Raw genomic sequence first — 13806 nt, 5'->3', positions numbered from 1 at the left:
TATAACCAGACACCATCATGGTGAAAATTCTGAACACGTCTTCCTTCGGTGTTACAGGGCTACACTATTAAACTCCAAAACTGACTTCTTTTATGTTCTGAAATTTCAATCATCCCAATAAAGTATACCTTGTACATACGACTAATGGTTGTTTTAATCTCTCTTTTATTTTACCCCCCCCCCCCCCCACACACACACACCTTGGAAACCTAATACAATTACATTTTAAACTAAACTAAAAAATACACGTTTTGTCATTTTCTCAAAAATTACGACACCTTTGTAAACCAGACTTGCCCAAATAAACGAGGAAGTAAAGAATTAGCTGTCTAATGCAGTTCATCCGTCACAAATGAAATGGGGTTTAACGTCCTACTGTTCTGCTCCGACTGAGCTAATGCAGACGGGCATACGCAATACAGAGAGCTATGGGGGAAATTTTGCCCGGAACAGCGGCGCTACTGTTTACTCTTAAATCGAATTCCAACTGACAAGGGATCTTTAACGTGCACGCCAATGTGTACACGGGACCTCGGTTTTTCCTATCATCCGAACGACTATACGTTGTCCCTTACCAGACCCTCTGTCCTGCATCACTGACAAGGTGGAACCACACCCGAAAATCCGATGAACTTTCTCGGCCAACGCCGGTATCGAACACCCGACCTCCAGGTTAGCGAGCCAACGTCTTACTCACTGAGCCACCGAGGCCCCTTCATCCGCCACGACGCACAGTATCCCGCTTCTAATATTCAACAATGCAGTCTTAATCCTGGCCGATTTTGTGTAAGCATATTCATTGCAATTCGCGAAGACCAAGCGTTGTTGATAATAAACATAATGTTTAAAAGGACAATAACACTCTTGCTGGCTTGAAAGCTCCAGAAAATAAATAATATCTCTATCTAAGTACTAGATGTTTAAGTGTCCTACCTGTTGTGTAAATTACCCATTACATCCTATTTTACTTGTTCAGAGGGTTCGAAAATATTTTTAAATCGAAGTTTCATTTGAAAAGGTTACGTTAGACGTTTCAAACCATTATGTTGAATTTTTCAAAATTTTTAAATAAGGTGTGTTAAGATGAAATTTGTATCATCAATTAATTGAAACATTCTAAAATAGTACAATTTGTTGACCAGATTAAAGATTGGGACATATTATTCAGTTACAACAAGAGTGGTATTGAGCCTTTAAAGGGAGACAACCACATTAACTGAAATGGAGGCAGACCATCATTAATTTCCCCATTGACTTCAATGTTAATTCTGGCCTCTTTGCCCACCTCCAACTTTTCCCCAAATTTTCGTTGGGCTGAATGCTTTTCACCACAGACAGAGGAACAAATGGTTATGTCTTTGCACTAAAATTTGTATGAGGTTGACCACCAAAATTTTGAGATACACAAACTTCATCCATTCTAGACCAAAAAATCAACAAAAATGGGCATGCAAAAGGAGAGAAAAGAGACAGAGAGAGAATTGCTATAAATAGACGATGGTGAAATTTAATGGTGGTCTGCCTCCTATATAGCTGTTTTTAATAGTCCTTGGGTGGAATTTAGCGATTGAGCACTTCAAAAACACAACACAATTTATATGGAAAACAATCACTGGTTTATACACATATAATATAGCACGACGTTTCGACAAGTATTCTCTTATTTAGTACTTGAAAACGATAAGAGAATACTTGTCGAAACGTCTTGCTATATTATATGTGTATAAACGAGTGATTGTTTTCCTTATAAAAAGATTTGGTTTTTTTTTTATCTCCAGGCTATTAAAGATGTTCATCAACCATGCAGTGGGCTAAGATGAAATGTTGCCAGTTCCAGATCACCAATTCCAATTCCAGATCACCAACACACGAAATACAATGATAAGGAAAGGTGTATCGAATTGTTCGAATAGAGTGAGACCCGAACCTTGCCGTGTACACGTTTGTGTGCTCATAAAAGAACCACTTACAGTAACGATTATTTAGATAAAAACATTTTATTTCAACTATCATAATATCACGGTTACAAATAAATTAGTCTGTCTCCTTTAAAGACTATTTATAAAGGAAGTATATATGCTTGCAATATTGTCAGAAATATACTGTCTGGGAACGCAGTGTGTTTGCTCTTTAACGGGTTTGGTAATGTTCGCAGTCGTAAGGTTATAATCACAGTTATCTGGCCGGATAACACATTTCATTTTCTACTTTGCATTGAACCTGGGGCCTGTTTCACCAAATTTTAACAATGATAAAATCCAAATTTGATTGGATAATATTAGATTGATTTTAGTGCTTAGCCAATCAAAATTGAAGAATCGACTAAAATTTGGATTTTATCTTTAGTTAAAATTTCGTGAAACAGGCCCCTGGTTCCTAATATAAACATAATTTTATTCTTTCCATTGACGAATAAAGATGGCGGTACTAATATATGTTTAATTTTGTTTATCGGTTATCTTAATATATACAATTATAAAGCATATCGATTATGTTTAGACATGATTAAATTCACCGCTTCACATTTCATTAAATTAATATAAAAAAGCGTATATATTATTTTAAATTTGTATGTAAAATTGATGTTTAACTGTATTCATTTACATATATATTAAATATTTCTATCGCTTTCGGTATTGATAGCAACATAGAAGCCCCACATCGTTGATTTTCTAATTCAGATATTAAAGTGTAATATATTGTAACATTCCCAGCTATTAAAGATGCATTATGTAAGAGTTTAATTTGCCTAAAAGTATTGCAGGTCTTTCATTTGGCCCAAAATGTTAAACATTAAAATTTAGACATTTATTCACATGACAAGCCTATAAACAACTCTCTAGATAATCCGATGGTCGTGATTTTTAATGGATTGAAACACGATCTCTATTTAGTAATTCAGTTTAAAATAGATAATCTAGACATTTCTTATTATCGCAAAAGTGGTATATGAATGAAAATCAAGACTACGCTATTCTTATCAAAACTTCCAACATTCATAACTTCGCTTAGAATAAAGTAATTTGACATTTTCAATATATTCCTTTTTCGTTGTCTACTTATAAACTACGATAGCTACAACTGTCAGCTTTTTATCGAAATCTTACATAATGCATTTTTAAGCTATTCATTTTCTAGGTTGTTTATTCTATCCAAAACTGCTTTTTTCGACTTTAGGATTTCAAAAGCTGAAAATCTTTGTGCGGTTACTTTGTTTCTATCGGGCGGCCCCACCGTGCCAATGAACAAATATGATGGGTTTTTTTTAAAGCCCTGTGTCAATAATATTTCCCATATCTTTAATAACTAGGGTATTTGGTTATATTGTCTTTTTCGAAACCGTATATCTAAAATGGCGGCTAATATTACTGAGATCAGTCCTAAAATGGCCATAAAAATAAAATCATATAAAAAGCATTTTGTGCCATAACAATAAAGACCCCCTGACTCCGTGATCATGGAATCATAAATTTTACCAAATATGGCTTGTCCGGCCAATGATCCAAGTCCGGAAAGCATTAGAAGTATTCCCCAATTTCTTCCAAAATCCGAAATTCCAAACAGCTCACTGACTATGGTTGGAACTAATGTCCATAAAATTCCAATGCCAAAACCAGCAAGTATTATTCCTATAAATATTCCACCAATTGACGAAGCAAACATTATAAAAACTAATTCAGCAAAGGTGAAAAATACACAGGAAGCTAAGAAAAAAGTGAGACGAGGGCATTTGGCTTTCACTTTGTCGGAAAGTGGCCCGATGACCAAACTCAGTATAGTATTCGCAACCGGCATGGATATTAAAATAATGTTATCGTATGATGACAGCCCTACGGCTTTGGTTATCACAGTAATATTATTAGTGTTCACTAACCCTAACACAGCCGCAAACGTAAAAGACACAGTTAGAAGTTGAAAGTCTAACCTTTTCACTAGTTTTAAAAACCGCGAAAATGACGTCCCGTCTTGGGTTTCTCCATCTTGTAATATGGGTGAGGTGTCTTTATCTGTGGCCGTACCATCTTGATGATTTATAGAAGTCCCTGAAGATGCCTGAATACTGTTTTCGTCGATGCTGTTTGAAATAACTAACTCCTTCGATTTCAATTTAGAAAGATCGTGCAGGAAAAGCATACATAGCAAGTTCATCACCACAAACAAAATGGCAAAAAAGAACATGAATCCGGAAAAATCTTGATTTTCTACACGATTATAGTCACCAGTTGAAAAAACATGGTAATAAAGTAATGCAAATATGGAAGGGCTACCAGTAAAACATGCGTTTAACAGCCCAATTACTTTACCCCTATGTTCAGCAGGAAAGTTGATTACGTTTGTATTTAGAGCAGACATATAACTAAACAATGAGCCAAACCCTGAAAAAGATATGTGTATTAGCGAACAAAATATAGGTGGATAAAAATATATAAATTTGTGGACATACTACGTTGTCTTGATGATCTCATATAAAACAAATTATTCCGTATTTAATTCTTTTATTTTATTGCGAATTGAGATTAAGAATCAGTATAGCTGCGTTCACACTAGAGGTTTAATCTGAATTGAATTCAGAATAAAGCCTTATTCCGGACTTTGGCGTCACACTCAATTCGATAAAAACCGAATTGAATCTGAATTAACTAATCCATATATATTTCCGAATTCAACTTGGAACAATTATTCCGAATCTTGTTATTCGCAGTCAAGATTTGAGTGTGACACACTTGATTCAGATCAACAGTTTTACCGGAAACGATAACTTTGCGCGCATGATGGGGTGTAGCTTACATAGCTGCAGCCCCTCGTCACTGAAACAAATGCTGCACTAACATAACTAGCTAACAATAGGTTGTAAGGCAACGAAACATACGCCCTCAGCAGCTAAGTCCTTTTGTTAGTAATGCAAACATTTACAACACACTAAATTCTGATTACGAGTTCTGTCCTATACTAACATTTAATATCATGGGCCATAACTCTGGCAGTAATTATCGTAAATCGTTCAAATTCAATTTGATTCTTCATCCATGATCTTAAACACTGTTCATAAATTTAAAGTCAATCAGATATTAACATTAGCCTCTAGCGCGTCGGGCGGGGGCGACGACAATATACGACCACATTTCAAATACAAAGATAGGTGTGTTCAGATCACAGCTGACCATTCATGGTCTAGACCTTGGGGGCAGGACAGGTAAGCTTTACATTATGTATGTTTAGTGCTGAAAAGATTTGAATTATGAAATGGGAGCCACGATTGTTCAGTGAGTATGAAGCTGGCTCCCTAGTCTGGTGGTCGAGGGTTCGCTCCCGGTGTTGACCGAAAACGTTCATCGTGATTTTCAGTGTTGCAGGGCTGAAGGCCTAACAAGGACAGCTGTTTAGTCGTTCGGATGGGACGAAAGACAGAGTTCCCGTGTACACATTGACGTGGACGTAAAAAATTCCTTGATAGTTGGAATTCGATAAAAGCGTAGGCCGTAGCGCCGCTGTCCTGGGAAAATGGTCTATGCCCGTCGGGCCAGAACAGTAGGAAGTTTAACCCCATTTTATAACATTTCAATTATGAAATGTATCTTCGCTAGTACAGAGTCAAGAGTGAAGTACATGTACATACGTGTTGATGTATAGCAAACGCGACCAAAGGAGTAATCATCCTCATTCGCATTTGATTTTGGTGCCAACGAAATCGTGCCCAGCGCTGCACGGCAAGGTGTCGAGATATAGGACCCAGCGTCGCTGATGTTGCTTTGATTGCCTCAAGCAATTAAACATAAGCAAGACAAGATCACCAATACGAATGTCTGGCGCATCCATCTTGGATATGAATGACTATCACTGCGCATTCAGTGTGGCGCTTTTCATTCTGAATTCAATCCGAATAAACTGTAATGTGACGCACCTCTTTTAAACCGGGAAAAACCAATCCGAATTCCGGAGACCGGTCTCCGAATTCGCATTGAAGGCGCATGCAGTGTGAACGCAGCTTTAGACATTAACGAGTACACACCATAGGATCTTAATAAGTTAAAATACGTTGTCTAGAGGTGCGTTCACACTGGGGGTTTAATCTGAATTGAATTTAGAATAAAGTTATATTCCGGATTTAGGCGTTACACTCAATTCGCTAAAATCCGAACTCAATCTGAAATAACGAATCCGTATAATTTCTGAATTCATTCTGGAACAAGTGTTCCAGGTCGGGTTATTTTGTGCGCATGTTCACGTCTACTTCAATTTAATCGCTTGGAGGCAAACGTGTGTATTTTCCTGGCCAATAGTCTGCAAATAAATAAAAATCAATATTGCAAACATAAATCAGTTGGGGTATAGCCTACATAGCCGTAGCCCTACCTCACTGAAACATATATGCGGTAACATAACCAGTTAAAAATCCAAATACAAAGATATGATGTGTTCAGATCACGACTGTTCATTTAAGGTCTAGACATTAGGGGCAGGGCAGGGCAGGGCAGGGCAGGGAATAAGACTTTATTCTGAATCCAATTCAGATTAAACCCCCAGTGTGAATGCACCTATAGAGGAGTACACACTCCTAATAAACATTTGGACACTGACGTCAATGAAGTTTAGAAATCGCAGGGCTCTATTTGCGATTTTCTCGCAATGTTTTCAGGTAAAGGATAAAGCTTTCATAATGCTGTACTTACCGGCAAAATAATAATACACTGCAACTAAACCTGATCTTGTTTTATAAAAATCAACAGATTTAGTTGTACTCCATATAAGGAAATAAGCACAACTGGACACCAGAAGCCCAGAACCAGACGTCCAGAATGGTCCAAACCGGTCGTACAGCATTCCTGGAAGAAATCCCGTTCCTAATCCAAGATTTAAGGCGGACGATAGAAGTTCCACTGAAATAAAGAACCCATTTGATGTGTAGGCCTACTTGTGGGTTTATATTTTACTATTGTGATTTCGCATAAACATGTTTGTTATACACAAGACGTAATGGCGAATGGCTTCAAAAAATTTAAACGGATGAATTCCAAGATTGCCTCTAAATAGCACTTCAGGCAGTTCAGTGGGTTACTCCAATATCCTTCTAAATCTAACAGCTAGGCCACGCCGTTGTGTGTTTACAGTTTTTGGTGAAATAAAAGCAGATTTCCCTGCGATTGTGTTTGTTTCTATTTCTTACACTATATTTGGAGAGATCATTGCGATTTTGTTTCATTAGACACCAACAACTAATAAAGCAACCGGTGTTCCCATCCAATCAAACACGGTAGAGAATTAAGATAATATACTCTTCAAAAAGAGTAGGGAATATTCAGAAACAATAAAAAAAACTGCGGAAATGCACTGCTGTTTTTATTAGAGGTAAACAGTGAATGTTAATAACAGGCCAATTGCCTACACATGAACATAAACAGATCATATGGGCGGCTTATCTGATGCCCCCATTTCACTCGCAAAGAGATTCACCGTCAAAAGTTAAAATGGACGTTTTTGATTTTTATCTTAATAATGAGTAATTGCTCCACCAATCCTCAGACATTCAGCAATTCGTCGTGGCATGCTCCTAATCAACCGTTCAATGACGATTTGGGGCAATCTGACCCACTTCTCTTGCAGTGCCACGGTCAATTCTTGCAGTGTTGTCGGTTGACGTTGACGTCGTCGAACACGTCTCCCGATGAAAATAAACGTAACACACTAAAGCAAAGATACGCTAAACAGTAAATCTTATGCAAGAACCGATAGGAATGCTAACAAGGATAGATAAACCACCACGCGGCAGTTTTCATCAACCCTTCCTTGAAGTGTCAAATTTGACAATGAACCCCTCGAACGTGTATGGCTATTGCGTGTAGCATGTGCAGCTCAGTGGTTCTGTTGGGGCGATAAGTTCTTCATCTGTGAACATACTCTCAAAGCATGTCAAGTGTCCATGACTATTTATCATATCACAACCTGCATAGGTATTTGCATTTCAATATCCCCTACTGTTTTTGAAGAGTATATAATATAATTTTATTTCAATAATAATATAGGGGTCTTTAGCAGTTAGATTAAACCGGAGGCCCGGAGAAAAGCTATGCGGTTTGGTAAGCGATCCTGTTACCACCCAGCCCTATATATTACAAGGACCTACCTTCTGATTGTGTATAATTGAACGTAGATTTGATGGCATTTTGATAGGCGTTAAACACAAATAATGAACCACTGGTAAATTTAGCTACACAACCGACAAACAAACCGACATATTTTAATATTTGGATCACTTTGGGTCGTGTCATGTTGGATTTAATTATTCTTCCTTCTGTTTTCTTTTTCAAACTGTCCCCGTGTTTCTTTAGAGTATTACGTCCTAAGCAGGTCACTTATATATCCTGTACCACCGCTGATATCCAAAAATTAAATTATATAGGTAGTTATTCTTATCTAAGATCGCCATTCTACAGTTATATCCCATGATCATATGATAATACTTGATCCACGTATCGTGTCAACATATCACTTCGGTGGAAGCAGACGATAAATGAACTAAATCACACATAATATCCTAATAATATAACGTTAACGGTGTGACAGTTTGAATTGACCCCCGGTGTGTGTTTGCTCCTGGGCACTTGCGCATGTCCGAAACTGTTGTTAGCGTTAACAACGAAACTATATCTACTTCCGGTATTGTGAGATGGTTCCTGGTCACTGATCAGTTCAGGGAAAAGTATTACGTATTTGGTTAGAGTTTTGTCATGAATAAACGTACTTGTTATCGTGATTAGCTGCTGTTTTAGTGATCAGTAGTTACACGATCAACGGATCTAAGTTGATTGGCTTGAAACTAATACTTCTATCGTTCGTAATTTGTTGCCGTTGTGGGATTTTTTAGTGATTACGTTACACTTTTTGAGGTGTTAACTATGTTTTAATAATTAAACATTTTGCAGATTGAATATTGGCCTTTATATGATTATCGAAATGTAAGCGAAATTACCGTTTTTGTATGGGAGACGCTCGCGGGAAAATACCGCTCTGATTTTCCATCAACACGAATTGCTACGACTCACTTTATTAGTGAATCCGCGCCTTAGTCAATTTGTATTTCTACTTTTTATCGAAATAAACAAACAATAGAAATTCGACACCTCCTCATATAGAAATACTGTAAATATTGGTAGATAATAGTGTAGAAACCGATTTGACCGTAAGAAAATCTTAGGGGAAATCCTATCCCGGGGGGGGGGGGGTGTCAATGCACACCGTGTCCATAACGATGTGAGCTGGCTCCTACAACTGCGCATGCGCTAAACGGTAATCACACACCAGGAACCATCTCAAACTGTCACAAAGGGGCGGTATACAGGAAAATACGATACACGTATTATCTTATCGAGATAAACAGTTCATATAACACAAGGGATCTTACGTAGGCCTATACTGCAGTAGCCAGTGTATGAACAAATGATGCTTCATCACGCATTTAATTCCTAATCCAAGGCATAGTTTTCGGTCTTTAAACTTAAAGAAAAACTGGGTCAGTGAATGATAATTAGTTATATTATATATATAGCTATACGTTTAAATGTACAAACCCATATGTGAATAATCGATATGAATACTGTAAATAATAAGGTATTCTGTTTAGTGAAATGAAATGAAATGAAATGAAATGGGGAAATGAAATGAAATGGGGTTTAACGTCCTACTGTTCGAAATGAAATGGGGTTTAACGTCCTACTGTTCTGCTCATATACTGGGCTAATGAAGACGGGCACACGCCATACAGTGTGCTACGAGGGAAATTTTGCCCGGGCAGCGGTACTATCACTGACAAGGGGGAACCACGTCTCGGCCAATGCAGGGATCGAACACCTGACCTCCAGGCTAGCGAGCCAGCTTCTTACACACTTAGCCACGTGATCCCCGGGTTTTTTTTCTGTTTAGTATATTTTGATCATTTTTGTATACATGAAACTAAGTAACCTATGGTTGACACATTTTATAAAAGGGGACTGAAGCTAGCGCTTACCATAGCCCAAGACCTAGCTCTAATAATTACGCTAATCCTTCAACAGAGAGTGCATCCAATTGCACCAATCAATGTTTTGTTAGGCAGTTCATTCGCATTGTTTATTTGGGCGTCGTGCAATTTTTTTCACATTTCTATTCCTTTGATTTTTGGTATTATAAGTACTAGTCTTGTTTCACGCTACTGCGTATAATGATTACGCTGGTGGATATTTAGTCAAACAGAGAAATTAGAAGTAACTGAATAGAGAATCTCCTACGAGTCTTTTTTGATATCAAAAATATATCAACACAAGTCGATAATGTAAAAAGGAACCAGTAGGAGATTTTATTTATCACCCTACCCTTTCTTAAACGCACAAATAAATAAATATAATTCTTTAGTATAGATTTCATTTCAAGTAAAGCGATATCTCCTCAGTATATTATGTAAGTTATCACCCAAGCGATATCTACTGTAGAAGTACTATTGGGTGATCACATAAAATATAATATCATACCAGCTGGTCGTAAATGTCATTATTATCGTCCGGGAATATTGGCGTTTCTGCCAGATGTGTTTAAAATAGTGTTTAACTATATCGAGATTCGATATAGGTCAAACATTAAATAAAATAAATTGATTCGTGTAATTTTTGTTTGATACGATTTCATGAAAATATTACAAATTGTTCTACATGTTACTGAGTTTTTTAAACGTTTGGATGTTTTGTCAGTATTTATGTATATTAGATGTATATTTAATAATCAGTTAAATTTGACCTTACAAATCATCTTTACATTACAATGGTTTCTATCGAAGCTACAGTACAAAGACCTATAGGCCTACACATGGGCGTGGATTTAGGGGGGCCCTTAGAATCGGAAGGGAGGGTGGTGGACGAATAGGTCTCTGCCCCCTACGGGTCGCCTACCAATTTGAACAGTCCTAAAAAATCATTATTGTCGGCGAAATATTGGGGGGGGGGGGGCTAATTCGATTTTATTTTTTTTTTTGGGGGGGGGGCGGGCTTAGCCACCCCATAGCCCCCACCCCCACCATGGTTTATATCCACATAAATCAAAATAATATATCAACCAATCAAAAACGCATTCCCTTCTGCGCGAGCCGCCTATATTTCATGATCTACTAATATAAGCAGGTAAATTTGTTAACTTCTACACAAAAGTACCTGGGACATACTTACAGTATAAAAATATGAAAAAAAACTGAACAGGTAAACAACTCCATGACGCAAAACGACCGAACCACTATTATTTCAATGGGAAGTGGTTTATTGTATGTTGAGCTATGTACAGTGCAGTTTGGGGTCAGTGATATTGGAAATAAGAGAGTTATAGGCCAGTAACTTTTTTGTAGGCAATTGACTACAAAACTTGCTCAAAGGAAGGCCTTAAGGACGGTCCACTACTGTCGCTGGAGCAAGACGGAATACATCAGAGTGGAACCATTTCTAGTGTGTGCGGTGCATAATGACCTCCTTCATGATCGGGGCCCTTATTCACGAAAACTTAAACTAAGATACAATCGAAATTTTAAGAAATACTGCAATTCGATTGGCTGACCAGTAAAATCAATTTGCATTATATCCAATGAAGTTGCAGTATTTCTTAATATTTCGGTTGTAACTTAGTTTAAGTTTTCGTCAATAAGTAGGCCCAGATGCCAGAACCCAAAGCATGTCGACAAGATATTCATAGAGAACAGTCCTGATCGTAGAATGAACGTCTTTGGGCGATTCGATTAACTTCATGAACAATTAATATTTGTACAGCTTTGATGTATAGTAGTCAATTTTTTCATATCGTCATCATATTACCCCTAGTTATAGTTACAATAATAAAACAACGCACTAGACAAATAAGAAAGGTTAAATTTGAAGATGTCGTGAGTGGACAAACCAGGTATAGCGTGGACAGTATAGAAAATTGTTTTAAAGGGGTAGTAGAACATCTATTAGTTTATATTAAGTGCAGATTATAATGACCAAAACCAACTGACTATATTAAAAAATATCACTCTTGCACACTATACCCCAAGTTTCATCGGTCCCACGTAATTATCGCGTCCCAGAGCATCAGCCAATCAAATTGCTTATCTCTGCTTACCCTAATCAGAAAATGCTCATCTTCGAACTTCATCAATGCATTCACTTAATGAACGCCTACACCAAGTTTGAATATTCTACCTTAATTAGAAGAGGGTTATTGAGTCCCAAAACATCCAGACCATAATCAACTCTCGGTGTCATCGCTGTTGTGACAATAGATTTTGAATTTTTATTTTATTATGATTGAGGTATTTTTGGTCAAAACCTTTCATAGAAAATCGAGTCTACATAATAGGGCCTTTTGTGTTTTTCACAAATTGAAGAGTTTGAAAGTTGAAAATTCCCACAATGTGCAGTTGGAAATTGTTTATTTTGATTGAATCGTATTTTATGTGATCGAAATGTTGGAAATCGCACATGTGTAAGCAAGTAAAAGTAGAGTGACCTACCATAAATAAATATCTCCAAATATCTCGACAATTACACCACAATATTTATATATGCACATTAGTTTCGCACATTTATAGTCATTTACGGTCATGTTGTACTTAATAAGCTATGACCATTTAACCGTCCATAAATATTACACTGAAAGATGGTTACGAGTGTCGGCCATAACATCCGGGCACTTGTGAGTAAAAAATAGGTTACGTGCCCTTATTTTAAAAATAGTCTCACTTAACCAGTCTACCGACCATTCTACGTCTGATTGACGGGTCGGGATAATCAAGACTACTTTTGTTTTACGAAACATAACAGAAAGCTGGAACAAGAAATTGAATTTAGAAACACGCACGTTAGGCAACTCAACAATTGTTTTAAGAACCTTGTAAAAGTAAAATGAAACTACTTACTAGTATCATGTTCTTGCCAAACGCAAGTCTTTCAGAGATATTACGGAACAGTTAATGATAATTAAGCAATTTAAAAAATAAAACGAACGTAATTTCTAAAGCTGCTGTAATAAACAAAAAGCTAAATATTACTGCTATTCAGAATCGACAAAAATAGATTTTTTTACGGCTGTAATAGTTGATAGATGTGTAGAGAATTGCACGTGCAATGGCTATTTATTGTCTCGTAGACTCTAGCGCTGAGTATTATCATACTGCGTAGTTAGCCAGAAATCACTTCGAGACAAGCCATTGAAGCGTGCACATTCGCCGTGTCGAATCCAACTTTCTGTAGGGAAAATTTTCACTGCACTGGCCACCGTAAGTAAAGATGTAATTTTATATTTGTCCATCAATAATATGTGAAATCTCTGAATGATTGTACGAATAGTTTACGAACCAAGGGAAGTAACTTCATTTTGTGAACCCCTTCAAATAGGGACCAGGCCACTCGATTCTTGATTGTAATTTTGAAATATTTGTATCGTTTTAGTTCGAATTATTTGCTGTTTTCTTTCCTGTTTAATATGATTAAATATTCGTGTTTGAAGAACTCTCGTACTGCGAACTGTATTGTTTGAAATATAGAAATAAACAGTGATTAATATTGAAATTTGGTGACTTTATAATAAACAATTTTTGAAAACCACAATCGCCTAGCCTGCGATATTTACTGGATTTGAATCCGATCTGCTGCTCTACGCTCATTAATGATTAAATCCAAAAATGGATAATCGAGACTATGTTTTTTTAATCATACCGACTTTAGTAATGAGGGTAGGCCTAAAATTCAATCGCTAAATTCTCGGTTCCGTGTTTTAACTATTATAGTGAGAACTGCAAGCTCCTTGTCTCATCTC

The 13806-nt window shown here is 37.0% G+C and overlaps 1 protein-coding gene across 1 annotated transcript; it reads right to left on the bottom strand.

The window, feature by feature from the left end:
* Positions 1 to 1799: 1799 nt before the first annotated feature.
* LOC126821810 (uncharacterized) lies at positions 1800 to 8519 on the bottom strand. Its single transcript, XM_050550312.1, has 3 exons — positions 8123 to 8519; positions 6672 to 6878; positions 1800 to 4376 (listed from the first exon to the last, which is right to left on the bottom strand). The coding sequence occupies exons 1-3, from the start codon at positions 8265 to 8267 to the stop codon at positions 3307 to 3309; spliced, it is 1422 nt and encodes a 473-aa protein (XP_050406269.1). The 5' UTR covers positions 8268 to 8519; the 3' UTR covers positions 1800 to 3306.
* Positions 8520 to 13806: the final 5287 nt, after the last annotated feature.

The sequence above is a fragment of the Patella vulgata genome, chromosome 5, assembly GCF_932274485.2.
Source record: "Patella vulgata chromosome 5, xgPatVulg1.2, whole genome shotgun sequence".
Taxonomy (NCBI): domain Eukaryota; kingdom Metazoa; phylum Mollusca; class Gastropoda; family Patellidae; genus Patella; species Patella vulgata.
Note: the sequence above shows the minus strand (reverse complement) of the source record. Positions and strands in the feature narration are given on the sequence as shown.

Coding starts and splice junctions, on each gene's coding strand:
- LOC126821810 (XM_050550312.1), bottom strand. CDS start 8,267: ATGACACGACCCAAAGTGATCCAAATATTAAAATATGTCGGTTTGTTT. Junction 6,879..8,122: donor CAATTATACACAATCAGAAG/GTAGGTCCTTGT, acceptor TCTTTATTTCAG/TGGAACTTCTATCGTCCGCC. Junction 4,377..6,671: donor AGTGTATTATTATTTTGCCG/GTAAGTACAGCA, acceptor TATCTTTTTCAG/GGTTTGGCTCATTGTTTAGT.